Source organism: Mustela erminea, chromosome 3, assembly GCF_009829155.1.
Source record: "Mustela erminea isolate mMusErm1 chromosome 3, mMusErm1.Pri, whole genome shotgun sequence".
Classification (NCBI taxonomy): Eukaryota; Metazoa; Chordata; class Mammalia; order Carnivora; family Mustelidae; genus Mustela; species Mustela erminea.
In genome coordinates this window covers 18,165,908-18,193,856 of record NC_045616.1, presented here as the reverse complement: position 1 = coordinate 18,193,856, position 27,949 = coordinate 18,165,908, and the positions used below count along the sequence as shown (strand labels likewise).

General features: G+C 44.2%; 1 protein-coding gene across 2 annotated transcripts in view; it reads right to left on the bottom strand.

The window, feature by feature from the left end:
- Positions 1–5,815, bottom strand: part of LVRN (laeverin) — a 68,576-nt gene extending 62,761 nt beyond the window's left edge. For both annotated transcript variants that reach the window (XR_004283821.1, XM_032335404.1), the window contains exon 1: positions 4,839–5,815. Coding sequence is in view for 1 of the 2 variants with exons in the window: in XM_032335404.1 (XP_032191295.1) it covers positions 4,839–5,536 (698 nt within the window). In the remaining variant the exon portion in view is untranslated. The remainder of the gene's footprint in view (positions 1–4,838) is intronic.
- Between the last annotated feature and the right edge of the window lie 22,134 nt (positions 5,816–27,949).

The following is a 27,949-nucleotide window of genomic DNA, read 5'->3' as shown; positions in this document are numbered from 1 at the left end:
CATCTAGAATGTACAACATCAAAAGTGAGCCATAGGGTAAACCATGGACTTTGGGTGGTTATAGTGTATTGATATATTCATCTTTCATCATTCATCTTTCATAAAATATTGATATATTTCATCTTTCATTGATATATTCATATTTCATTCATTCTGGTGAGTGATTTTGATAACGGGCAACGTGATGCATGTCCAGGTTCAGGGGTTAAATGGGAAGTCTCTGTACTACCCTTTAGTTTTGTTGTAAACCTAAAACTTCTCTACAACAGTCCTTTTAAGAAAACATTCCTAAACATGATATCAAAGCATCATCTATTTTAAAAATTGGTAAACTGGGGTGCCTGAGTGGCTCAGTGGATTAAAGCCTCTGCCTTTGGCTCGGGTCATGATCCCAGGGTCCTGGGATCGAGTCCCACATTGGGCTCTCTGCTCCGCGGGGAGCCTGCTTCCTCCTCTCTCTGCCTTCCTCTCTGCCTACTTGTGATCTCTGTCTGTCAAATAAATAAATAAAATCTTTAAGTAAATAAATAAATAAATAAATAAAAATAAAAACTGGTAAACTGGAAAAAAATAAAAATAAAAATTGATAAATTGGACCTCATTAAAATTAAAAAACTTCTGTCCCCTGAAAGACCTTAGCAAGAGCATGAAGAAACAAGCTACAAGCCAGGAAAACCAATTTGTAAACCACATGTCTCACAACAGACTCCGATCTAGAATATATAATGAACTCTCAGGACTCAACGGTAAAAACAGCTCAATTAGAAAATGGGGGGGTGCGGCTGGGTGGCTCAGTGGGTTAAAGCCTCTGCCTTCTGCTCAGGTCATGATCCCAGGGTCCTGGGATCAAGCCCCACATCAGGCTCTCTGCTCAGCAGGGAGCCTGCTTCCTCCTCTCTCTCTCTGCCTACCACTAATCTCTGTCTGTCAAATTAATTAATTAATTAATTAATTATTTTAAAAAAGAAAAGAAAATGGACAAAAGCCATGAGGAGGAGACATTTCATCAAAGGCGATATGTGGATGCCAAAAAAGCATGAGAAGGTGCTGAGTGTGATTAGCCATTAGGAAAATGCAAATTAGGTGCGGGTAAGGGATAGTATGTCTGACTACGGATGAGAAAAATGCAAATTAAGACCACAATGAGATATCATTATATGTGCGTCATAACAGCTAGAATAAAAAACAGTGGTAAAAACAAATGGTGGTTAAGATGCAGCAAAACTACCATTGACACATTGTTGGTGGGAATGAAAAATAGTACAGACACTTTGGGAAACAAGTTAGCATTTTCTTAAAAACTGAACATGAAACAACCATGTGACCTACCAATTATACTCCTTTCCTTTATTCCAGAAAAATAAAAACTCATGTTCAACCAAAACCTCACACAATTGCTCCTGGAACCTTTATTTGTAGTAGACAAAAACTGGAAACAACTGAATGTTCCCATTCCACAGCAACAGCCCACTCCCCCAGCTCCTAGCCACCAACATTCTACTTTCTATTTCTGAATTTAACCGCTCTAAATAGTAGTTAAATACAATGTCCTCAAAGTTCATCTACGTTGCAGCATGTGTCAGAATGTCCTTCCTTTTTTTTTTTTTTTTTTTTTAAGTAGGCTCCGTGCCCAGCATGAAGCCCAACACAGGGCTTGAACTCAACACCCTGAGATGGAGACCTGAGCTGAGATCAAGAGCCAGCCACTTAACTGACTGAGCCACCCATGTGCCCCAGAACATCCTTCCTTTTTAAGGCTGAGTAATATTCCCGCGTATATATAAGCCACCTTTTATTTGCCCATTTGTCCACCGATGACCATGTGTTCCGTCCACCTTGTGGCTATTCTGACTATGGACATGAGTGTATCATCTGGAAGTTTTGAGGGTATGCCCCCAGAACTCTCTGTTTGATAAACTCCCCTGGGGATTCTAATATACATTCAAGGTTTGTGAACCACAACTTGAATTCAGGATTTCCCCAAGGATAGATGAAGAAGGATTTCGGGTAGCTCTCAGACACACTATTATAGAGAGCTGACTCACATATGAGAAAGTCAGTCTTTTTCACATTTTATGAATCTTTCTGGTAAGGTCAAGAGAAAAATCTTGGTTTGATGTTATTTATCTTGAACACTGGATTCTAATTTCTCCTTTTAACAAAGCGAGAGCAGCCCTCAGATGTGGAGCTCCAGATCCTTCAGCAGATAATCGCTAACAGGTGAACTTAATAACATCGTTTTTTCATCGTATTAATGACTCTACAGCACCACGACTATAAGTTCTATATGATAGAGTTGCTTTTTAATAGATCTACTTAATATTTTTGTTTAAATTGAGTGATATTTTTTAACAAGAGAATATGGCCAGAGGTATGTGAATATGGCAAAACCCGGAAAAGTGATGTGCCAGAAAGTGAAGTCCGGGAAATACTGCTTTTAAGAACATCAGCATTTGGATTTTTCTCTCAACTTCCTGCACATAGAACAAGAGAGGCGGACCCACAGAGAAGCACACATCTAAGGCATCCAATAGATGTCTCCTCTGTGGCAGAAATGGGATGGCACCTGCCAGAGGGGGAAAGGCAGAGAACATTCGGGAAGCATCCCCAGCAATCTCTCAAGCCAGAAAATCGGGGACCTAAGCCTTAGAAGAGTGAGAGCGCAACACTCTTCGAATATGCTGGAATGATTTTCTTTTCTTTTTTTCTTTTTCTTTCTTTTTTTTTTTTTTTTTTTTTTTTTTTTTGCCTTAATGTTGAGTAAAATTTTCTAAAAACTGCAGCCTGTCCAGACTGTGATAGAGAAGAGAAGTAAACACGTTCGGCAATCAGCTCAGAGACATGGAGGGCCTGACTCAAGTCACACAGCTCAAACTCAGGCCTGGTGGGCTTCCAAAATCGGCTTCACCGCACTGATCCTGTCGTCCAAGTTCTTTGTGACCTTGGCTTCAAACTCAACTGGAGGTTTCTTTCCCTCGTGGTTTCCAAGGCAGAGAGGCAGAAAAGCAATTTCCAAGCATCAGCTCCTCTAAGATGCGGCGAGTCTGGAACTCTGCAGTGGTCTATGAACATCTGGGGGACCTTATTCGGATTTCTGCTTGTTTGAATTTTAATGTTCTCAAAATACGGTTTCTAGTTACCACTAGTGCTGGCAACACAATAGAAAAATGGAAAGGGAGTTTCATTTCCCATATTTGTGAGGGCAGGCTCTCCAGGCCATGGACCTCATTAAGAAGAGATGGTTTAGCAAACGATTTACTGACTCGACAGCAGAAAATACTGTCCCATGTGAGAGCAGTGTCCTTTTTTCCCCCTCTGAAAAATCCTGCACTCTGAACCACCCGCACAGTAATTACAAAAGGTTTCCTGTGCCCTTAAATCTGGTAACACAACATCCTAATGAGAAAATTTCCAAAACTATTTTTCAAGCCTTGATGCATGTTCGAAAGAAAAAGAAAAAAAAGCATACAGTCCTTAAAAACAAAAGTTACAGATTACACACCCAGCTGAGGGAGCTTATTAAACTTACTTTCAAAGCCCTGCCATTTTCGAAAATAATGCAGGACATGATTTTGGGGGGGTGGGGACACTGAGTAGGTTCCTTTCCCTCCAGGAACATCTGAGAACATTTTCTCTAATAATAAAAAGGGAGAGTACATGCACTTGTGTAAACCGCAAATGGTCCACCAGTGCGTGAGCGAAGAAGAGCGCCAGTGTGAAGAAAGATCCTTTCCAGTATCTTCCACACACACATGGTTTCCCTGGCGCCCGCCTGGGGTCAGTAACGTGGTCCAGGGCGTGGGAAGAGGCAGTTCTTGAGATGGAAACGTTCCGTGTGGAAAGTATTATCCCAGATGAGCGTAAAGAGAATACATGCATGCTACGTGAGCTTGCAAACTCGGGGAGGTCTTGTCTCCGCTATTATTACTATTACTACCATTACTACTGCTACTCCTACTGCTATTATTTTCTTCTTCCCGGGGAAGGAATCCCGAAAGCGCCAGCTTCCCCATCCTCTGCAGAGATGTTCAGAAAGCTTGGCAGGGGTGGGGGAAGCTGCGGCACACGCACAATACATGACTCGCTCCCTAGGCAGAGGATGCGAGGGGATGAATTGAAGAGGAGTCTTAAGTTTTGGAGAACCTCAGCAAAAAAAGGGGGGGGGGGGATGAGAATAGCACCGACGTGAGGGTATTTGTCGCAAGAGCAGCAGCTCCAGAGCGCGCGGAAGAAGAAGAGAGCAGGGAGCTGAGCGCGGAGGCCCGCTCGGGAAGGGAAGCTCGGGGCGCAAGGGCGGACAGCCCCAAGCTTCTCCAAGGTTAAATGCCCAGACACCACCCGGCGATCTGCTTAAAACACAGATTCCGATCCTTTGGTCGAGGGTGGGGAATTTGTAGTCGCGAACAAGCTCCCAGATTGACAGCTCCTGCCGGCCCACGGGCCAAACTTTGAGGAGCAAGGGATTTGCTCACGCGGCGAAGCCCTTCTGGGTTAGAGCAAAGGTGGGGAGCAGGGGGCTTTCTGAAGACGACGGTAAACGTCTCGAGGAGCAGCGACCTTGTAAGGGCAACGACAGAAACGAACTGGATGCTGGACGGGCCGGGGATGGTGCTTCGTTCGAATGAGCCAGAGGAAGGACCGCAGTCTGGTAACCGCTGTTACAAGAAGGGTTTCTGAAGGGAAGGGGAGCAAGGAGGGCTCTACAAGAAAGCAGCGCCAGCGATGGGGTTTGGGGGGAGGGGCAGAAGACGCGCACCTGGACGCAGGCAGGCGGCTGGACTCTCGGCGGGAGCCCGGGGACGCGGGAGCGGAGGGGACGCGGGCCGGCCTGCGCTTACCTGCGCTCCCCCTGGTCTGCGTAGACGCTGAAGAAGAGCCCCTCCCTGAGGTCCTGGTACACCAGGCCGGAGAAGCTGAGCTGCAGCTCATACCGCCCCCCGGGCTGCAGCGGGCCGCCCAGCTCCAGCACCATATACTGCATGTCGAACGCGAACCACACGTCGTCCACCGGCACGCGGCCCACCGTGCTGTCTCCGGCGTCGGAGGCGAGAGGACCCCGCACCTCCGCGCTCTCGCAGTCCAGGAAGAGGCTGTGCAGCAGCAGCCGCCTGGTGGCCGCGGTGCAGCGCACCGTGATGTTCACGCGGCCCGTGAAGGTCAACGTCGGAGCCCAGGACTCTTGGGGCCGCAGCCGGGGCCACAGCTCCAGCTCGTAGTGCAGGGGCACGAGCCAGGGCGGCAGGCGCAGCTGGTCCCAGGGTCCTGGGGGGCGCCCGTGGCCCGTGGTGGCGGTCACCACCGGCTCCCGAGTGGGGCGGGTGCGCCCGGGGGGCAGCGGCTCTTCCGGCGTGCCGGGAGGGGAGGGCGCGGTGTCCGGGCCGGCGCGGTGGGGAAGATCCGACGGCGGCACGCGCGCGCAGCGGCCGTACAGGGCGGCGAGGGCGGCCAGCGCCAGCAGGAGCGCGGCCGCCAGCCCGGCCAGCAGCAGGGCTACCGCGCGGCTCACGTAGAAGCCGGAGCTGGAAGGGGGCCCCATGCTTGGACCCAGGGCGAGGGCTAGGCGAGAGCCGGAAGACGGCGGCGGCACCAACCTTGCTCCGGGTGCTCAGTGATGGGACCCCTACTCTTCCTCTCTGTAACGTCCCTCCTCCAATTCGTCGTCCTCCTCCTCCCCGAGAAACTTGGGAGACGCGAGCGAGCGGTTGGGACCAGGGCTTCCCCCTCCCACCTAATCAGATCCAGGTCCCTGCCTACCCACCCCCGCCCAGCCAGAGCCTGGGGAAAGAGGCGGATCCCGCGCACCGACGCGCGCGCCTCTTTGGGTCGGAAGGGAAAGCCCAAGTGGATGAGGCTTCCAGAGTCGACGCCGGAAGGGGACGGTCGGAGCAAACTCGAATTTGGGACACCTTGGACGAGGATGTTTGAATTCGTGAGATTTGCTGGATGCGCCCCTCGGTGCAGTTTCAAGGGTTGTCGGAAAAGACACGAGCGCATAGCACACCCCGCTTCTTGACTGCAGGATGGTATGCGAATAGCACACCTGTCGGCCGCTACTGGGGATGCGAGTGCTAGGGGGTGCGGTGCGGGGCTTAAGGATCTGGACTTTTGGAGACGCACTCTGAAATGACCCTGGGTAGGTGGGGGGCTTCCTCTCTATCAGAACTCCCCAAGGCAGATCGTGGGACCCTAAATTCGCCACCTAAATAAGCTCGGGAATCGCGCAACCCAGGCAGCGAGTGCAACGATGGAAACCAGGAGTCCCGCCTCGTTTCGGTGCTTGGGACGTGGGGCTGCGGGAGTGGTCGACAGAAAGGCAGGGAGAGTTCCTCTGCAGCTCTTGGGTGGAGAGGGGACGTCTCCGGGAAAGGGATAGGACGGTTCTGCTTTCAAAACCGGCTCGTTGCATGCAGCAGTCGTGCGGCCAGCCTTTCCTCCGCCCAGAAACTGCCGGGCCAGGAGTCCCAGGCGATGCCCTAGTCGGTGAGATCTTTGGCATGCCGGGCATGTGTGTGCTATTTAATGGGTGCTCCCGGGGTAGTTCTCCGGCCTCTGCGCCCAGCCCCGAGTTTGCACGCACGCACTCGCTTGCATTGGGAATGGGCTTGCAAGTATTCAGCGGGCGCTGGGAAAGAGGAGAGCGCGGTTAAATATTCACCTGCCGGCCGAAGACTTCCTTGAGCGTGTATCCCATCTTCCAGAACGAAGATAATTTTTCCATCTCGGCCAGGAAATGGTCTTGGCTTTCCTGATTTGAACTGTAGGTTCCATCCAATAAGGAAATCTTTCCACCTGAGTCCAGAGACGGGTAAACCAAGGGCATTCTCCCGGGAAATGTGATCCACCCTGCTCCTCCAGCTGAAATTAATTACGTTAAAAACAAACCTCCAGCCAAGCTCACGCATTCACTGTGCTGTAACTGGCGGACCAGTGTCCTGATTACAGGTTTGATTGGCTTTCTTCAGAAAAGGAACGATCGTGTTTAAAAATAATTATGGCCACCTGCATCCCTCCCAAAAGATCCTAGGTAGAGCTGATGGAGAAAAAGCTCCTTCTGCTTCTCCTACTGCAAGTCAGGCTGCCACAACTATGAGCTACTGAGCTATATAGCAGGGGCCTCTGAGTGTAGGTTATTGTAAGATGGGGATTGCCACAGATGCAGAGCTAATGAATTATCGTCTTTGCCTCCCAGTGGTCTATTTCTGGAAGGATTCCAGACTCCCAAGGAAAGGTTAAAGAAAGAAAAAGAGTCCCTAACAGAGTGACTTGAAGTTCATATTAGAGGGGCCCCTCCCCTTGATTTTGCCTAAGAAACTCTACAGAGGTGTATAAGCAGACAGAGTTGTTAAATTCTATTTGCCTAATATCATTAGACAAGTAGAAATTGGCTACCACACAAAAAGGTGCAAAGTAATAAAATGACATCCGATGACTCTCAATTTAAGTATCTTATTTAAAGGGAAAATATTTGATAAATCGTTAAACCACTCAGAAGTTGCTAAATAATACACTCACTGAATCATGCTTATGTTAATAATTTTTAAAAAGAACTGGAAAATACTATCATATGAAGTTTTTGACATTTCAGTGAAAGACTAGTTCAGGGAAACAGATCAGTTGCCAGGAAAACATTCACTAAAAGTTGGTTGGTTTTTTTTTTTTTAATTTCTTAATGAGATCTCAGAAATTCCCCTTCCTATTTAGACCAGCTAGAACAGTGATTCTCAGCAGGAAGTGCTTTGGGCTGCTCCCCTCCCCTGGACATTGGCCAATGCATGGAGTCTTTTAGTTGGTGGTTCTGTGGGGTGGGGGTGAGGCTTTGCTACTCATATCTAGGGAGTAAAGGCCAGGGATACCGCTAAACATCCTCCAGTGCACAGGACAGCTGCCTGCAACAAAGAAATACCTTGCCCAGAAATCCTAAACTAAAGCAATAACCCAAGGCTTTTTATGCTACCCCAATGGGACTTGGCCTTTGTATCTTTGTACCTATTTAGTTTTGTTGCTTATGCTTATGTTTCGGCAGGTCTATTATCCCTCCGTCATTATATCTTAGTACTTACTATGAGCCTCTATAATACTTTATTCTTCCCCTTGGGCCATATGATTTAATTTTTCTTTTCTCTTTTTCTTCATTTACTTTGCAAATTTAATTATTTTTGAAGGGGTGATATATTCATAAGGCTCAAAAGTATAAAGAGTGTGGAAATTTATGTTGAGATATCTGGCTTCCACTGCTTTCATAGTTAATAATTTTGATAGTATTTCTGTGTTTCTTTACGCAAATCATGCAAATACAGTTATCTACTCTTGCATTTCTCCCCTTTCTTAAGTAAAAAATAGTGTACTAAAACATGCTTCTGACCCTTGCATTTTTTTTCATTTAACAATATATTCTGTGTATTTTTCTGTAAGGACCTATTTAGAAACTGTCCCTGCTCCCCTTCTCCCAGGGGATTTACAGGTAACAAAGCCCAGATACAAGGGTGGGTCAGGCCAGGTGGAGACATCCGATCAGTGGGGGGATGCATACTGTCTCCCTGGTTACCAAGGAGTATGGGCCCCGCCCTTTGGGAGCCCTTTTGGCGCCAATCCCAATCAAGGTGTAATAGGCTGGTTCAAATGTCTACTAGCATAAATTGTAACTCAGTTGGTCACCTAGCATCACTGTGGAGTTTCCTGTGTGTGTTACAATCTCATTGGTCACCTGTGCATGGCCAGGCCCGACCGCATGGCCTTTGCCCTTAAAAGCTAGCCTGTGAAACAGAGAAGGGTCGCCCTCTCTTGGAAAAGGTGCGGCCCCGAACGTTTGGTTAGATTCTTGATGCTTGGCACGAAATAAAGCTTTGCTTGACCTTCGCTTTGTATCAGTCTCGCTCCTTGAATCACAGACCCATTATTGGAGCATAACATTTTCCATATCAGTCCACCGAGATCTTTCACATTCTTTTCTACAGCTGTTTTGTATGGATATACCTTGGCAAAGATTTGGTTCTGTGAAAGGATTCACCAGACTCCACAGGGGATCTTCACATAGGCTTTTATTTAAAGCCAAAGAATATGGTACAGCAAGAAAAAGAGAATACAGGCAAGTATTGGAGGTCAGAGAGACATCCCCTTTGCCCTTATTTGCATAAATATGGGTCACACTGTGTCACCAACTCAAACTGCCAACATCTTTGAGAGGAATCTTGTTTACAGAAAGGAGCTCAAGTTGCTCAAAGGGGAAGCTCTTAGAGAACCCCCTTAAATAATCAAGCCAGATTTTTCAGACCTAGAAATCCAATTGCCAACCATCAGTAAAGCAATTAACCTGGGTCTCCAGGGAGAATTTCAGACTCGAGTCAGCACATCATAAACTAATCAAGAGTCAAAAATCAAATATCCAGAAGTAAGACAGAGTAAGGAACACTGAAAATCCTCTCCTCTATGAAAGCAATGTGAACTCTGAAAAAATGGTCAGAATTAACTATTTCAGAACTCTGGAAAATAATCAAAATCTTGTAGCAATCCAGGGAGTGTTTGTTAAAAAAAAAAAAAAAAAAAAAAAGAGCCAAATCTCAGTTAAGAAAAATAATAATAACCTGAGCTTTATAATATTTTAACTTGCTTTATTCTCATTTCCTCCTTCTCAGCTCTGCAGTAGGCTTAAAAATCAATAGTCCCCATCAAGGTGCAAACCAGTTGCCTAGCAGCCACTGGAAGGACCATGAAGTCCTTTGAAAGCCTCATTCTCAAGAGAACTGTCATTATTGGAACTATCTGGTGATTCCCTGAAAGACTTCCCTGAAAGACTGTCCTCTCAAGACTATCTTTATTGGACTTGATTTCACAGGTCAGCCTGGGGTAAACGGCCGTTCCTCAGGCACACGGGTTGAAAATAACATAGGCAATTGTTTGATAATGCAACTGCCTGGGGTGGGCGAACACTTGACCCAAACATTAAGCCCATCAGAAGGTTTAAAAGGAGAAGCTCAGGAATTAGGTATCTATGGGGGGCTTTGAAAAGCTCCAACATGTTCCTGAAAATCTTAAAGGCCATATGCATTCTATGGGCTATGGACAGGACTAAGGGTGCACTGCATGGAAAAGACCCAAGAAAGCCCTAAGCACCTCTAGCTTACCTTGAGGCATTGCTCAAGCTGGTCTCAAGCCTAAGACAGCATTGTCACCTGCCTGGTTGAGTACTGAAGGGACATCTCAACACCCACACAGACAGACCCACAAAAACTGACAAATTCAGGTATTCAAGGGAATCTCTGTCTAACCATTAGCTGACCACTAGGCTAACTGAACAAACCCCTAAGTGGTCACCAAAAAAAAAAAAAAAAAATCCCCACAAAAAACACTTTACTGAATTAGTTCAGATCAGAAAAGTCTCTAAGCAAACAAATGATGACAACAACAATGAGCAACAATAAACCCTGAAGGGGCCAGAGATCTTAGACTTGTCACATTATTTAAAATATCATGTTTTCAACAACAAACAACAAAAGTTATGAGACGTGCAAAGAAACAAAAGTGTGCCTATACACAGAGAAAAGTCATCTATAGAAAATGTCCCCGAGGACTTTCAAACACCGGGCTTACTAGATAAAGATTTTAAATCAGCCATTTTAAATATCTAAATGAACCAAGAAAACCATGTCTAAAGAATTTAAAGGAAAGTATGGAAATAATATCTCATCAGATACAAAGTATCAATGAAAAGTTTAAGTTTTTAGGGACACCTGGGTAGCTCAGAGGGTTAGAGCCTCTGCTTTTAGCTCAGGTCATGATCTCAGGGTCTTGGGATTGAGCCCCACATCGGGCTCTCTGCTCAGTGGGGAGCCTGCTTCCTCCTCTCTCTCTGCCTGCCTCTCTGCTTACTTGTGATCTGTCTGTCAAATAAATAAATAAAATCTTTAAAAAAAAAAAAAAAAGGTGGGGCACCTGGGTGGCTCAGTGGGTTAAGCTGCTGCCTTCGGCTCAGGTCATGATCTCAGGGTCCTGGGATCGAGTCCCGCGTCGGGGGTCTCTGCTCAGCGGGGAGCCTGCTTCCCTCTCTCTCGCTCTCTGCCTGCCTCTCTGCCTACTTGTGATCTCTCTCTGTCAAATAAATAAATAAAATCTTTAAAAAAAAAAAAAGGTTAAGTTTTTTTAAAAGAATCAAATAGAAATCCTGGAGTTGAAAGTACATTAACTGAAATTTAAAAATCACTAAAGGGGCTTGACAACAGTTTTTTTTATCAGGAAGGACAAATAATCAATGAAATTGAAGATAGGCTCCATGAGTTTATTCCGTCTGGGTAACATAAAGAAAAAAAGAATGAAGAAAAATGAACAAAACTTAAGAGAACTGTGAGACACCATCAAGCAGACCAATGTATAGATGTGGAAGTTCCACCAAGAGTAAAGGGCAGAGAGATTATTTGAAGAAATAATATCCAACAATTCCCCCAAGTTTTTGCAAGATATGAATCTACAAATCTAATGAGCTCAATAAATTGCACATAGGATAAATTCAAAGAAATCCATACCAAGACACACAATCATACTGTTAACATTCAAGACAAAGAAAGGATCTTACAAGCAGCCAGAGATGTGATTTTTCATGTAAAAGGTATTCCCATTAAGACTACCAGCTGAGGGGTGCCTGGGGGGCTCAGTGGGTTAAGCCTCTGCCTTCAGCTCAGGTCATGATCCCAGGGTCCTGGGATCAAGCCCCACATCTGGCTCTCTGCTCAGCAGGGAGTCTGCTTCCCCCCCAACCCTACTCTCTCTCTGCCTACCTCTCTGCCTACTTGTGATCTCTGTCTGTCAAATAAATAAATAAAATCTTAAAAAAAAAATAAAGACTACCAGCTGATTTCTCATCAGAAACCTTGGAGATGAGAAGGGTGATCTATTCAGTGCTGAAACCCAACCAACCAACCAAATAAGCAAACCCTATCAGCTGATAATTCTATATCCAGCAAAAGTGTTCCTCAAAATGAGGGAGAAAAGGAGATAGTCCCAGATAAATAAAAGCTAAGCGTGTCCATAACCATTACATTGAGAAATACTGAGTCCAGGTTAAAATGAAAGGACACTAAGCAGTAACTCAAAGAAGAAATAGGGATCTCTGATAAAGGTAAATAGATGGGCAATTATAAAAGCTAGTATTTTTGTGGGGCACCTGGGTGGCTCAGTCAGTAGGCACCTGCCTTCGGCTCGGGTTATGATCCCAGGGTCTTGGGATCAAGCCCCATATCAGGTTCCCTGCTCAGCAGGAAGCCTGCTTCTCCCTTCCCCACTGGTCTGCTTATGTTCTCTCTCACTTGCTGTGTCTCTCTCTGTTAAATAAATAAATAAAATCTTTAAAAAAAAAAAAAGCTAGTATTTTTGTGATTTTTGTTTGTAACTCTACTTTTTATTTTCTATGTGTTGTAAAAGACAAATGCATAAAAACAAATATTAATTTACATTATTGAACACACCATGTATAAAGATTTAATCTGGGGCACCTGGATGGCTCAGTGGGTTAAAGCCTCTGCCTTCGGCTCAGGTCATGATCCCGGGGTTCTGGGATTGAGCCCCGCATCTGGCTCTCTGCTCAGTGGGGAGCCTGCTTCCCCCTCTCTCTGTCTCTGCCTACCTCTCTGCCCACTTGTGATCTGTCTGTCAAATAAATAAATTTTTAAAAAAAAGATTTAATCTGTGACATCAGTAACAGAAAGGGGAAGGATCAAGCTGTACGGGAACAGAGTCTTTGAATGTTATTGAAGTTAAATTTGTATAAATTCAAATTAAATTGATATAATTTTAGAGTGTTAAATGTAATTACCATGGAAACCACGAAAAAAATCTTTAGATCATACACATAAATGAAAAGGGAATCAAAATGTTTCAATCAAGTATCAAGTAAACACAAAAGGAGGCAGCAATAGGGGAAATGGAAAAAATTATAAGGCATATAGAAAACAAAGCAAAATGGCAGAACTAAATCCCTCCTTATTGGAATTTTTTTTAAGATTTTATTTATTTATTTTACAGACAAGAGATCACAAGTAGGCAGAAAGGCAGGCAGAGAGGAGGGGAAGCAGGCTCTCTGCTCAGCAGGGAGCCCAATGTGGGGTTTGATCCCAGGACCCTGGGATCATGACCTGAGCCAAAGGCAGAGGCTTTAACCCACTAAGCCACACAGGAGCCCCCTTATTGGAATTATTTTTTTTTTTAAGATTTTATTTATCTACTTGACTGAGAGAGCACACAAGCAAGGGGAGCAGGAGAGGGAGATGCAGGCTCCCCAGTGAACAGGGAGCCCAATTCAGGACTTGACCCCAGGACCCTGGAATCATAACCTGAACCAAAGGCAGATGCTTAACTGACTGAGCCACCTAGGTGCCCCTTGAGTAATTATTTTAAAAGTAAACTAGTTAAACTCTGCAACCAAAAGACAGAGATTGACAGAATGAATTTTTTAAAACATGACTTAGCTCTCTGTTGTCTACAAAGAGACATATTTTAGATCCAAAGTCACAGGTTCAAAGTGAAAGAAGGGAAAACGATATTTCATGCATATAGGTAACCAACAAAAGAATTGAACTGCCAATACTAATATCAGACAAAATAGGTTTTAAATCGAAAAATATTATAGGAGACAAAGGACATTATATATCAGTAAAAGGTTCAATACTGTAAGATGTAATAATTATTAACATTTACACATCTATAACATATCCTCAAAATACATAAAGCAAAAACTGACAGAGTTGAAGGGAGAACTCGACAGTTCCACAAAAATAGTTGGAGACTTCAGCATCCCACTTTTAGTAATGGATAGACCAAAGATAATAAGGAAGGAAATAGAAGATTTGAACAACACAAGAAACCACCCAGGCCTAAAAGTCCATACACAACACTCCACCTAAACAACTGCAGAATACCCATTCTTCCCAAGCACACCTGAGATTTCTCCATGGATAGACCACATGTTAGGCCAGAAAACAAGTCCCAATTAACTTAAAAGAAAGACATTATTCAAAGCATCTTTTCTGAACATAGTGAGATGAAGTCAGAAATTAATAAAGAAAATTGAAAAGCTCACAAATATGTGGAAATTAACACAAATCTTAAACCGTGAATGGGTCAATGCTCAGGGGGAAGTTTATAGTTATAAATGTCTACATTAAGAAAGAAGAAAGTCCTCAAATCAGTAACCTAAATTTATACCTTAAGGCATTAGAAATAGAAGAGGAAACTAAAGTTGATGATAAAAAAGAATAAAGATTAGAGTAGAGATTAAGAAAATAGAGAATAGAAAAATAATAAAGAAAATCAATTCTGTTCTTAGAGACCAACAAAACTGGCAAACCATTAGTTACATGAACAAAGAAAAAGAGAAGACACAAATAAATAAAATCAGAAATGAAAGTGGGGACATTACTATCAGCTTCACAGAGATGAAAAGGAATATAACAGAAAATATAAGCAATTATATTCCAACACATTAGTTAACCCAAAGAAATGGATACATTTTATGAAACAGAAATTAGTTAAACTGGCTCGAGAAGAGATTTTTTAAAAATCTCAACAGCCTGTAACAAGTAAAGAGATTGAATACACAATGAAAAGCCTCCCCCAGAACAAAAGTCCTAGACCACATGGTTTCCCCCAGGGAATTCTACCAAAGTTTAAGGAAGAATTAAAACCAATCTTACTCAACGCTTCAGAAAAAGTAAAGAAGAATAAACAATTTATAATGGCATTATTCTGATTTTTTTAAAAAGCCACATAAAGACATCATAAGAAAAGAAAATTAAAAACCAGTATATTCATGAATATAGAGTATGTATAAGCAAATAAAACCCAATAGAGTATTAAAAGGATTATTCACCAGGACCAAGTGAATTTATCCCAAGAACGGAAGAGGGGGTGGCACCTGAGTGGTGCCCTCGGTGGGTTAAGCATCTGACTCTTGGTTTCAGCTCAGGCATGATCTCAGGGTTGTGAGATCGAGCACCCTATCGGGCTCTGCACTCAGTGTGGAGTCTGTTTGAGACTCTCTCTCTCACCCTCTGCCCCTCCCACTCGTGTGCTATCTCTCTCTCTGTGAAATAAATACATAAATCTTAAAAAAAAGAAAAGAAAAGAAAAAGAGTGGAAGAGTCGTTCAACATAAGAAATCCATTGATGTAATACAACACATTAATAGAGCAATGGAAATAAAGGACATGATCATCTCAATTGATACAATTGATACACAAAAAGGCATTTGACAGAATACAGGCTTTTATTTATAAAAAAAAATTTTATCCACAAAACCTCCCAGAGCATTAGGAATCCTGGGTGGGTCAGTCTGTTAAGCGTCTGCCTTTGGTTCAAGTCATGATCCCTGGGTCCTGGGATCAAATCTCACATCTGGCTCCCCACTCAGTGGGAAGCCTGCTTCTCCCTCTCCCACTCCCCTTGGTTGTGTTCCCTCCCACGCTGTGTCTTTCTCTGTCAAACAAATAAATAAAATCTTTAAAAAAATATAGATATATAAAAGAAGACTAGGAATAGAAGGAAAATTACTCAACATGATGAAGAGTATTTATGAAAAACCCACAGTTCACAACATATTCAATGGTGAAAGACTCATTGCTTTTCCCCCTTAAGGTCAGGAATAAGACAAAGGTGTTTGCTTTTATTGCTTGTTAGGAATGATGAAAAAGCTTTATGGATAGAAAGTGATGGTGGTTACACAAGGGTGTGAATGTATTTAATGCCACCGAATCGTATACCTAGAAATTATTAGAATGATAAAGATTATGTTGCATATATATCTCTCACCATAATAAAAACATATTATAAACCTAAGCATAATAATATTTTATTATTAATAGTGACCAATATCTACTACTTAGTAAAATCCAGGAACATGTGGGTATGCCTGGATGGCTCAGTCAGTTAACCATTTGACTCTTGATTTTGGCTCGGGTCATGATCTCAGGGTCATGGGACCCAGCCCTGCCACAGGGTCTGCGCTCATAAGGGAGTCTCTTTGAGATTCTTTCTCCCCCTCTGCCTGCACCTCCCCTCTGCTCTCTCTCTCAAATAAAAAAATAAGTCTTTTAAAAAAAAAAAAATCGAGGAATATGCAGACATTAGGTTAAAAGTTATTGTTGCTAGGTGTGTCTGGGTGGGTTGGTCAGTTAAATGTCTGCCTTCAGCTCAGGTCATGATCCCAGGGTCCTGCAATGGAGCCCCACATGGGCTCCTTGTTTGGCAGCGAGGCTGCTTCTCTGTCTCCCCTCCCCTCTGCTGCGCTCTCTCTCTGTCTCTGATGCTATCTGTGTCTCTGTCTCTCAAATAAATAAATAAAACCTTAAACAAATTATCATCGCTCTCTGGGTGTTTTAGGCCAGCTGGGAAATTTAACAGTTTATCTGCTTGGGGGAAAAATATGAATCTTTTTGAAAAAACAAATAAATATTGTGTTGGAATAAAAGATTAGAAGAAATAAGAAAAAAGAAAGAAGACATTATGAGCACACCCCCCTCAGAAATCTGGCTGTGTTCCCTCCTGCTGGTAAACTCTCCTCATCCCCCCAAAAAACTACCGTCCTCTAGCTTTATGACATTCACTGCCTTGGTCCTCTTCATTTTCTGACCATGTATATGTGCATTCCTAATTCTTATATATTAGCTTTTAGTATTTTGGGACCTCATGTAGAAAAGAACCTTAATATGTATTCTTTGATGTCTGGCTTTTTTAGTTCAACATTACGTTTGTAAGATTTACGTATGATGCTGCATTCAACTTTTGATTTATTCTTACCAATTTATAATATCCCATTATGTGCTTATTCCGTGATTTATCCATTCCATGGCTGATAGCTATTTGGGCTATTTTTAGTGTGTGACTATTATAAAAATGATGCTGTAAATAATACTCTTGTTTGGATGTCTTCTGCCATACATTTTTGTTGAATATATACCTAGGAATGAAATTATTAAACATAGACTATGTGCATAGTTTCAGCAGAAGTAGATGACCCAAAGCTACCGGTGGTACCAATTTCTGTTCTTAACAGCTATGTGTAAGAGTTCCCACTGTTCCATGACTGGACTAATTCTCAATATCAATAGTTTTGTAAATTTTAGCTATTTTGGTAAGTGTGTGGCTTTGACTCGCACTTCTTTGATTTACAACAAAGCTGAAGACTTTTTCACATAATCATGAGGTCTTTGGATTTCCTCATTTGTAAAGTGTTTATTCACAGGGTCTGCATGGTTTTTTATTGGTTGTCAGTCTTTTTCTTACCGCCTGTATATTTTTTAGATACGAGTCCTTTCTTGGATATATATATATCGCAAATACCTTCTCTGATATTAAAGCAGGAAAGAGATAGCTGTAGAGAGAACGGTGGTCTTCCAGGAACAGAGACTGTATTCAAGTATTTTCTTTGTAAATTCCAAATTGTAGCCTTTTCTTATAGAGCCTGGTTGGGGTCCCTAGGCTACTTTTGAGGCCACTAAGTCCTTCTTACATGTGTCTACAAACTTTTAAAGTGAGTCCATATTGACCATCTATGATCCTCAGGTTTATGGCTTTGGCTGATTGCATGTGGGAACCCTGAAAATGTATCCTTCAGATCTCCTGCTAGACTGAGCGCAATTGACTGACAGCTCCAGCTGCTGGGGTAGGTCTCCGGCCCTGCCCCCCAACCTGCGTCTGCTCTGAGGCCACGCCTCCCTGGGCTCCGCCCCACCAATGAATGACAGAGCGTAGCGAGACATTAACGAAGATCCTGGGAAGGACTGGGCTGATAGACAGCTTTGGCTGGAAAACTTCCCAGTGGTCTGCCAGAAACTTTCTTTTTTAAGATTTTATTTATTTGACAGACAGAGATCAGAAGTAGGCTGAGAAGCAGGCAGAGAGAGAGGAGGAAACAGGCTCCCTGCTGAGCAAAGAGCCAGATACGGGGCTCGATCCCCGGACTCTGGGACCATGACCTGAGCTGAAGGCAGAGGCTTTAACCCACTGAGCCTCCCAGGCGCCCCTGCCAGAAACTTTCTTAACCCTGCACAGCAGTCTGAGACTCTTCTTATCCCGCCCTCCTCCTCCCTCCATCCAATCAGAAAGTCTGACTAGCATCACACCCAGAAGCCTGACTCACCTTCTCTGGCTCCCTGCCCTTCTCCCCCCAAGACACCTTTCCACATTTAATCCTATCTTGGAGTCTGCTTCTTGGAAGGTCCACACTAACACACGATAGTAAAAGCCCTATGTAAAATTCTGTTACTTTTGTCAGGAAACGTACAGAATTTTTTTTTTCCCTTTATCTTCCTAATTCAAAATTTATGCCTAGGTTGTATATAAGAGCAAGTCTCTTTCACTGATTTTTTTTTTTAATTACAACATCATGTTGTTATTTTGAGATTACTTGGAATTTTTTTTTAAGTATAAGAAAGCTTTTCAGACTTATATTAATTATTGCTTTTTCCATGTCAATTGCTTTTGTTTCTTCATCGGAAGCATCCACAATTCTTAGGTTGAATGTCATTTGTCTTCTTTATCTATTAGTTCTTTCTCCTTATTTTTTTTTTAGGTTTTATTTATTTATTTGATAGACAGAAATCACAAGTATGCAAAGAGGCAGAAGCAGGCTTTCTGCTGAGCAGAGAGCCCAATGCGGGGCTCAATCCCAGCACCCTGGGATCGTGACCTGAGCTGAAGGCAGAGGCTCTAACCCACTGAGCCACCCAGGTGCCCCTTTCTCCTTATTTTTATCTTAACTTATTTGTCTCTGTAGTTCTTAGAGAATTTATCAAGTGTTTCCTTCCCACCATATACCTGTACGAAAGGAAGTGTCTTCTCAGTACTGGGACTTGTTCTGAGGAAGCTACTTGACCAAGTCGATGGAGAGTGAAATCAAGAGTCCCTTCTCTGCATGAAAAGCATCTGTCACAGAGACTATGGACTGAGTGTTAATGAAACACGGAGCCGGACACCCTCACAGCATAATACGTTCAACAAGTGTCAGCTGAATCAGCGATGGGATTCAGACAATGAGTTCCCAAGGATTTAGTTTCTCTTGCTCTGTCATATGGTATATATTGTCATTACTCTCACTAAGTTAATGTGTTTAAAATGAAGACCAACTGTGGCTAAATCAAACCTCTTTCCTAAATTAGAAAACACGCTGCCTGCCTTTGGCAGTTCATGTATAATAATTGAAAACAAACTGTAAAGAAGAGAAGGGGGAAATCGTGAATGTGTTTTTCTCTCTAGTGTCTTGGACACGGTTTGGCGTGGGAACGATAAGGGCAGAAAACCGTCACTAAGGGAAAAAGGAGAGGAAGAAAAACACATGAAGGAGAAAACCCATCTACTAAAAAACATACATTAAAACTTAGGCTCACTTCTTTTTTTTTTTTCCAGTTACCCACTTAATTACACAAAATCAAACAAGCATGCTTTTCAATATAATATTGTGCTTGGTCACCTGTTTAGTTAGATGGGAAGCTGGGGGTACAGGACTTCTCAGACATATTGGCACAAAACGGCCAGTTGTCACATGTTACTTCCAGATGAGCCCTAGTGTGTTAGTGAAGGGTTAGGCCAAAGGGTTGTAACAAAGGGATCCAGAACAGCAATGACTCCAGCAAAACAGAAGCTTACTTTTTCACAGGGTAGCCCAGAGGTAAATGGAGAAACCAAGATGGGCAAGTGGCTCCCTTCCATGATGTCATCCATCCCCCAAGCTGGTGGTCCTTGTCTGTGTGCTCAGCCCAGGCTCGCCAGCACCACATCTGCAGCCCGGCCCCCTGAAGCGAAGTGATGGAAAGTGGAGGGCAAAACGTTTTCTCTTAGGATATAAGTGTGTGACTGTGGGACTGGGCAGCTCACATATTTGAAGAGCACACGAACATCCTCCTTTCTGGGATGGTTGCTCACTCGGATTTTTACCAGCCTAGGATGGATTGCAGATAGAAAGTAAGGGGTTGAGAGATGGAGTGCCTGTAGGATTTAGCTCTCATGGTGCCCGTGGTGAGTAGGAGGATTATGGATTATTATGGCTTCTTCTGACTGCCCTGGAGAGAGCCAAAAAGCAAAAGATACATCTAAGGCTTTAAATTCCTCTTTCACAGTAGAAGTGAACAGTCAGAAAACTTCTTTGGGGTTACCTTAAAGAGGTCCCTTATCTCATCTAGCTGCAAGACCAGCAGAGATTGGGTTAGACCCAGAGCTACAACGTCAGTTAAATGTGCAATGCCGCTGGGTCTGTAATGTTAAGGTAAGGGCACCATTTTGGAAAGGAGTGGGTTGTTGAGAGTGGGGATGGGGATATTTAGACAAAGTGAAAGCTGAAAATTTCAAACCATCGGTTCCCTCTGACTTTTCTTTACCAGCAAAGACACCCTCCACTCTGACTGAACAAACATCTCCTCTTGCAGAAACACTTCCCTGCCTCATCTGGAGCAGTTGCCTTGTAGAGGGATACTTACTCTCAAGGCTTCACCCATCCATTCCTCATTGCCTCCAGGCTGCCAACAAGCCCCTCAAAGAGCTCAGACAAAGGTGTGCTCTATTTCTTCTCTAGGACGAGAGCCTACACATCTAGGATCTTTTGATTTTGTATCAATAGAAGCCTGGGGAGTACATATGGGAATCGATTCTAAGGGTGTTACACCAAATACAAGTTTGAATCAGGTCACATTTATGGATATCGGTGTTCTCACTGAAGACTCCATGTTTATTATGCTAGCTCGAAGATCTGGACTGGAAGTAACTGAATCCTAAACTCAGCAGTAGCCTACAGCCAGTGGGCCTGATGTACCAGAATTAGAGCAGCAGTTTCAACCCCGGCTACACATTAGAATCACCTCAAAGTTTTCAAAATAATGATACTAAGGACCCCATGCCCAGCAATTCTTTTCATAATGAGTCTGAGGTGGGACCCAACCACTGATTATTTTTTTAAACTCCCCGAGTGACCCCCATGGTGAGAACCACTGCTCTAGGGGAAGGACTCAAGAAGCCCCTGATTATAGAAATATTGGAATGGGTCTGTGTGACCCACACTTCTCCTCCTAAACATACTAATAAAAGTGCCCACTGACATTGCAGAACAATGGTCTCAAAAACTCTCAAACACCTGTGGAAGACTCCCTAACCCATGGCGCAGAGCCTGTGGTGGGGATGAGGAGATTGCCCTTGGGTACCCATGACAGGGGCAGGAAGGGTATGGGACACACCCCCTTTGGAGTCTTGGACCCATTGGAATATGAACAGGAGAGCAGCTGCATGAGCCCATGTATGTGAATAAAGCCCGAGGGTCAGTGGCAATAGAACAGTAATAGACCAGAAAATGGAATGGACTGTGTCCCGCCTGAGGCAGCTGTCCAAATTCAACGTGGGAGCGCCTTTCTTGTGAGGTTCGCCTCACAGAATCTTGTGAAAGAAACAAGAAGCATGGGGCACCTGGGTGGTTCAGTGGGTTGAGGCCTCTGCCTTCGGCTCGGGTCGTGATCTCAGGCTCTCTGTTGGGCGGGGAGCCTGCTTCCTCCTCTCTCTCTCTCTGCCTGCCTCTCTGCCTACTTGTGTTCTCCGTCTGTCAAATAAATAAATAAAATATTTTTTTAAAAAAAAGAAACAGGAAGCAATCGACTCATGAAGCCACACATCTGCTTCTAAGCTCCTCAGGACTTCTGGTCAACCCATTTGCGGTTGAAGGTTCAAGAGCACCCAGAAGGAAAGAAATGGGGACTGGGGCCCATGTAGGCCCCAACCTGGACTTGGGACACCCCAGTTCAGGGGCAGAGTGGACTTGAAAACTTCAAATGAAATATTCTAAAGCATGGCACCTTCAGAGGCACCACCCAGAGTGTAAGCTCCACCCACTTGGTGGAAGGGACACTGGTGCTGGTGCTGGGATGCCACCCCCAGTCATCATAAAGCAACTAGAACCAGATCTGCCCTCTTGCAGTAACCGCCACTGCCCCCTCCCCCCAGGAATCAATTGGAAAACTGGATCACATTCAGGAAGCAACTCTTTTCCGATATTAAACAACAACCAGTCCAGGATTGTGATTCCTTTCTAAGAGAAGAGACACAGATGAAGTAATACTCATGATTATGCTGTCTTCCTACCCATAAACATTTTCTAGACTGAGTTCTGGGAGACTAAAGTGTCTAGCATTGACAGAGCAGGGCATCAGAGAGGAGGGAGTTATGCAGAGAGATTTTGCTCAGGGGTCCCTTGAACCAATGGTTGCATACTTAGCTGTATGTGCGTAGAATAAAATGCCACAAAGCCAGGCAAAGAACAACCAGGATGCTCTAAGATGAATAATTCCAGAGGCCACGAAAGGCCAGGAAATACTTGTGCTCCAACCAACCACCGAGGAGAGTCCTTTGTGAGCATCGGGGCATTTCATCAGAAACCCCAGAAAGGAAACTCCTCAGCTTTAAGGCTGGTTGAACTGCTAGGGAGAAGCTGTTGTAGGTCTGGCCCACCTACCGTGGCCTAACGACAAGCCTCGGAAGCACCAAGCTGACTCGCAGTGAGTTAACTCTCTGGCAGAACAAAGTCACAGCTCTCTGGGAGTCTGGATCTTCCCAGAAGCAGATGCCAAGCACGAAGATGAGATGAAAACGTGCTGAGGATTTTATTAAGGAAGATGCCTGTGGGGAAGGAAGTAGGCAGAAGGCCAGGGGAGAATGGAGCATCATCAGACCTCAGTGTCAGTCTGACCTCAAGCTAGAAGAGAGGGAGGGAAGGGGAAGCACCCTACATAGGTGCTTCTTGAAGTCTTTTTTTTTTTTAATATTTTATTCATTTGAGAGAGAGCCTGAAAGAGAGCACAAGCAAGGGAGTGGCAGAGAGAGAGGGAGAGGCAGGCTCCCTGCTGAGCAGGGAGCCAGCTGCAAGATTTGATCCCAGGACCCTGAGATCATGACCTGAGCCGAAGGCAGGAGTGTAACCCACTGAGCCACCCAGGCGCCCCATGGTCCTGAAATCTTTGGCAGGGTTGATGAAGCTGTTGGGGAGTCCTTGAGCCTAGAGCCTGCCGCCAGAGAGTTCTGTGTCTCCCTCGCTCACTCATGGCCGCCTTCCATGATGGCTGGTAAGCCCTGCAGCTTGGACCCTCCTCCAGGGATATGCCCTGAAGTTCAGCTGGGTGACCCCCCATGCCTGCCATTGACCACTGAGAAGATTACTCCTCCACATGGGCTGGGGGAGTGGCTTACGTGTCCTTTCCTGTGGGCTTCTCTTCCTGAGGGGAAACTTAGAAATGGGAGCACCTTAGTGGAAGGTACTATATGGACCCTCAACAGGGCAGTCAATCCCAAGGCACAACTGGTGCTCATCCCCTCCCCTCTTCGCTCTCTGTTCTAAATCCCCTTCCCCCTCAGCAGGCCTAGTGGCTTATCTGAGGGTATGAATCACACCTTCCCTCCTTCGGGGGCCAGTCCCTTGATGGTCCCACATTCCTCATTGTGGGGTTGGTGCACGCGTCTGCTCCTACGAAGTACTCTGAGGTGCCCAAGTGGATCCCATCACGGTGGCCCTTGTATAAGAGCAGTCCTACTCTTCTTGCTGATCCCCCAGCCCTGCCAGAACGTTTGCTTCTCTCTTTGCCTGCCTGTCCCTGAGCACAGGAGTCCAAAGAGCCCTGGGGCAGCCATGACGTGGAATCCACTGGCAAGGTGGCTGTGTCCCCTCGGGAGAGAAGATCCTTAGGGCGCCGGAACTTCCAACCACACAGAGCCCAGAGTTGCACAGAGGCGAAAGACATTTCCCAGTGAGTCACTGGAAGGAATAGTAGGGTGGGGGCATTCTTGTCTATCTGTTGTACCCTCAAAAATGGAGAAAGAGTAGCATAGTAGAGGTCTCCGATTTAATAAACACACTGCCTTCTAAATGACCACACCCCATCCTGTCATGGTATTTTCCTCAAACTGGCAACTAAGTTATGCACCTGTAGAAGGCTTTTCCAGCATTCTCAAGGTCAGCTGCCTCTAGATGGTGTGTTATGTGCCACAAGCAGTGACCCCCCATAATCACAGGTTCTTCTCCCACAACTTTGTCCCTATGAAGTGGGTCCCCGAGTCAATTGCTCTGTTGTGTGCGATTCCATGTCTATGGATCAGGCACCATGAAAGCCCCCAGATAATGATGCTGACTGAGACCGTGGGCAGCAAAGGCAAACCCACACCTCACATAGGTCATCTGTCCTCATCAGAATGGACCGCTGGCCCTGTAGAAACAGCCAGTCATTCACAAAAGCAACTGGGGCTACATGGTCATATCCTCAATAGTCTACAAACCATTCTCTGAGATTCACCTGGTTTCTGTGGAAGCCAGACTGAAATTAAAGGGAGGTATGATAGGAACCACCATCCCTGTCTTTAACACAGGCGTGATCTCTGTCATCCTCCTGGGATCCAATACTGTTTTAGAAGTACTGTCTAACTAGAAAAAGCAGGTCTGGATTCAGAGGTTTCCATCTGGTCTTCCCCTCTATGATGATTTTACTTCACAGGTAAGAACCCAGTACTGGGGTGTCTCCAACTACCAAGCATATTGATTCCAAATGGGCACTCAGGCACTGTGAGCCTGACCTTAGCCAGGACTCTACTTATCCTCTGTCCTCAATGCCCCAAGTTTTGCAAGGAAAGGTCCATGATGACATTTTGGGTCTCTGGGTATCATGTCCTCTCAGATCTTGTGACCAATACTCCTCAGGATATTTGATAATTCCCCCTTTCTGCATGGTGAAGTCCCCCAAGGAAGTGGCTATAGGTCTCTTTGTGGAAACACTAGCAGCAGAGTATCTGACTAAGTACTAGTCCGTGGCATTGAAAAGTATTTCCTTTTATGGACCATTCACTTCTTCAGTCCTTGGGTTCCTGATCTGAGAACTGGCTCGAACCCAGAAACACGACAAGGGATCATGAGTTGTTAATGGGATGACCACCCTCAGGCTCCTGCTCTTCCATTCTTGCTTTTTGTTTCATGCTTTGTTCATTTCAATAAATGCTAAGAAGCAACTTTATTGGCCCCCAGCATATTTTGTTCCTAGAGACATCGTGTTCTAATAGCAATCTCTACAACTCCTGGTGGGTTAATCCCACTCATTTATACACATGAAGGAATTATGGTCCCGTGGAGACTCAGCTGGAGTCATCAGGAGCGAGGTTTTCAGGGGAGCACTCCTTAGAGGGAACGGAAGGGCAAGTGGAACTCAGAAAAGGGGGTTGGCTCTGACCTCCACACAGCGCCTGTGTGGTCAAGCTTCCATCTGCATTCCAGAAAAACAAATCATGAAGTCAAACAAAATATAAAGCATCAGGAACAAGAGAAGAGATCTAAAAGTTGACAGGTGGAAAAGGCTTAAGAATTGATAAATTCAGAATAAAAATAAGTTTAAAAGAAAAAGGAGATAAGATCGAGTTGTATTCAAAGAAAAGAGTCCTGTCAGTTTAAATTAAGAGTAATATAAAATAATGGAAACTTAAAATACATATACTAATGATAAAGTTCCCTATGACAAAAAGTGAAAAAAGGAAAAGGAGTTTACAAAGAATAAAAATCACAAAATAAGCATTTAAAATAATCATTAGCAGGACGGAAGTAAAAATATATTTTAAGAATATAAGAATAAAAATTGAAAAATGTTTTCACAATAGAAATAAAGAATAAGCATAGAAAAATTAAGTCAAACAAGACAGAAGCATGAAGACAAGGAGATAGAGATTAAGCTAAGAAAGGAAAAGGTAGAGGGGAGGGAGTGACCTGTATAAATTATCACAAACCCTCCGGTGCAAAATAGACATGGTTTTCCCCCAGTCAGTTTCAATAGCAAGAAATCTCTTACTGCCATAATCAAGCATTCGTCTACCTGGCACTCTCAAATGGTCCCCCACTGCCAAAGAATGCAAGAACTCTTATGGCCTTTATCCAGTCAAAGGGTACCTTATTTTTTAAAACTCTTTCAAAAGACCATGTCTCCAGTCAGCTTCTTCTGAAAGCTCACTATGCCTGAAGGTAGGTGGGGAAGATGCACTTGAGGAGGAGAGAGAACGGGGTCTAATTAATTCTCCCTGCGGCATTGCTTTTTGTTGTTACGTGGAGGTTGCTGTTAAAAATTGGTCCTCCTGTTTTGATCTCCATTCTCCAGCGATGACTGATTTAGCCAAATCCTTGCAGAGGTCACTCTGGTTCTTTGAGGGTGGAGTAGTTCAGCCAGGGCCCATCCTGGGGACCCCAATGTGACCACTCTGAGAGGTCAGCTTTTTAGTTCCCCCACAAGGCACCTCCAAGCGCACCACGCAGACTCCAAGAGCACTGGGTCCAGCAGTCAGTGACTCCAAGGAGCTATCCATCAAGGGTAGAGGAGGCCACCCTGCTTGATTCCCAGATGTCACCCTATCCTTCCAGAGGGGTTATCCTCATGACTAGCTGGATGTTCTGGCACTTGCCTTTCTGGAGAAGAGAGCACAAAATCACAAGTGCTTTGATAGAACAGCCATTCCTCTCATAGTATAAAATACGTTCTGAAGCTGTTGAGACATACAGCAGGTAAGTCCCTTATACAAGAAGAAAACAAAGAAGAATGGAAAGAGAAAAACTAAAACAAAATTAAAGAAACCTGGCTGTTTCAGGCCAGGAGTCTAGACTCTTCTGGAATCCCTACTATACTACTTCTCCCTGAGACTATCCTGCCCAGGATGGAAGAGCCGAAAGAGAAAGCCAGTTTCACTGGAGCCAGGGTTGAGGGCCATAGTCATGTCAAATGAGTCACTGCTCTTCAGAACCAGGAGTTCCTATGACTAGCATTGTTGGGACCATGCCCTGTCTACACACAATTCAATGTCATTAGATGGACATATCTTCCTACCACAGAGTCCAAAGTCAGGAAATAATCCACCACTGGAGTTATTTGCTGAGATGGTGATTATCACAAACCAGCTAAGTGGCAGAAAACCAGTGTCGTGTCCTGTGCCTCACAAAGGGCTGCTATTTCCTACTGACCGCACTTAGACACACTAGGATTTTGAGGAAAGGATGAATGGGTTCTTCCTCCCATCCATGTTGAGAGTAATAGAATTATTTTGTATCTACATTATGCATATTAAGAAGACTACAATGAACTATTTCCTTCAATAATTAAACATGCAGAGTGATGCCTGTATGGCTAAGTCAGCTGAGGGCCCAACTATTGGTTTCAGCTCAGGTCATGATCTCAGAGCCCTGGGACAGAGCCTCATGTCGGGCTCCCTGCTCAGCACAGTGTCTGCTTGTCCCTCTCCTCCCCTCTCTGCTCCTCCCCCCACTCACATGTGCACTCTCTTGCTCCCTCTCTCAAATAAACAAATAAAATCTTTCCAAAAAAATAAACATACAGAGTTTTCTGGGAATTCTATTTACTTGCCATTTTGGATTCTATGAAGAAGTACAGCAAGAACTGATTTAGAGATAGCCTATTTTTCTTTAATAACTTTTTTCTAGGGTCACCTGGGTGGCTCAGGTGTTAAGCGTCTGCCTTTGATTCAGGCCATGATCCCAGGGTCCTGTGAATGCGCCCCTCATCAGGCTCTCTGCTCAGCAGGAAGCCTGCTTCTCCCTCTCCCACTCCCCTTGCTGTGTTCCCTCTCTCACTGTCTCGCTCCCTGTCAAATAAATAAATAAAATTTTGAAAATATTTTTTTGTGTGTCATTAAAAATTAGAAAACAAAACAGAAAAAAAAAACTATCATACAAACATAAATCACTACAAACATTATCGGGTGTTTCCTTCCAACTGTGTTCCTATCTATCCATTTACAAAAAAAACCTGTTGAACATAATCATAGTATATACAGGATATAGGGTCCCTTTTTATTTCATTCAAATCATATCAAGAGCATTTCCTCCTGTTACTATTTTCACAAGGATTATTTTATGTTTAATATCTGTATAATAGATTTGTTTGTTCACTTAACCATTCTGTTACTT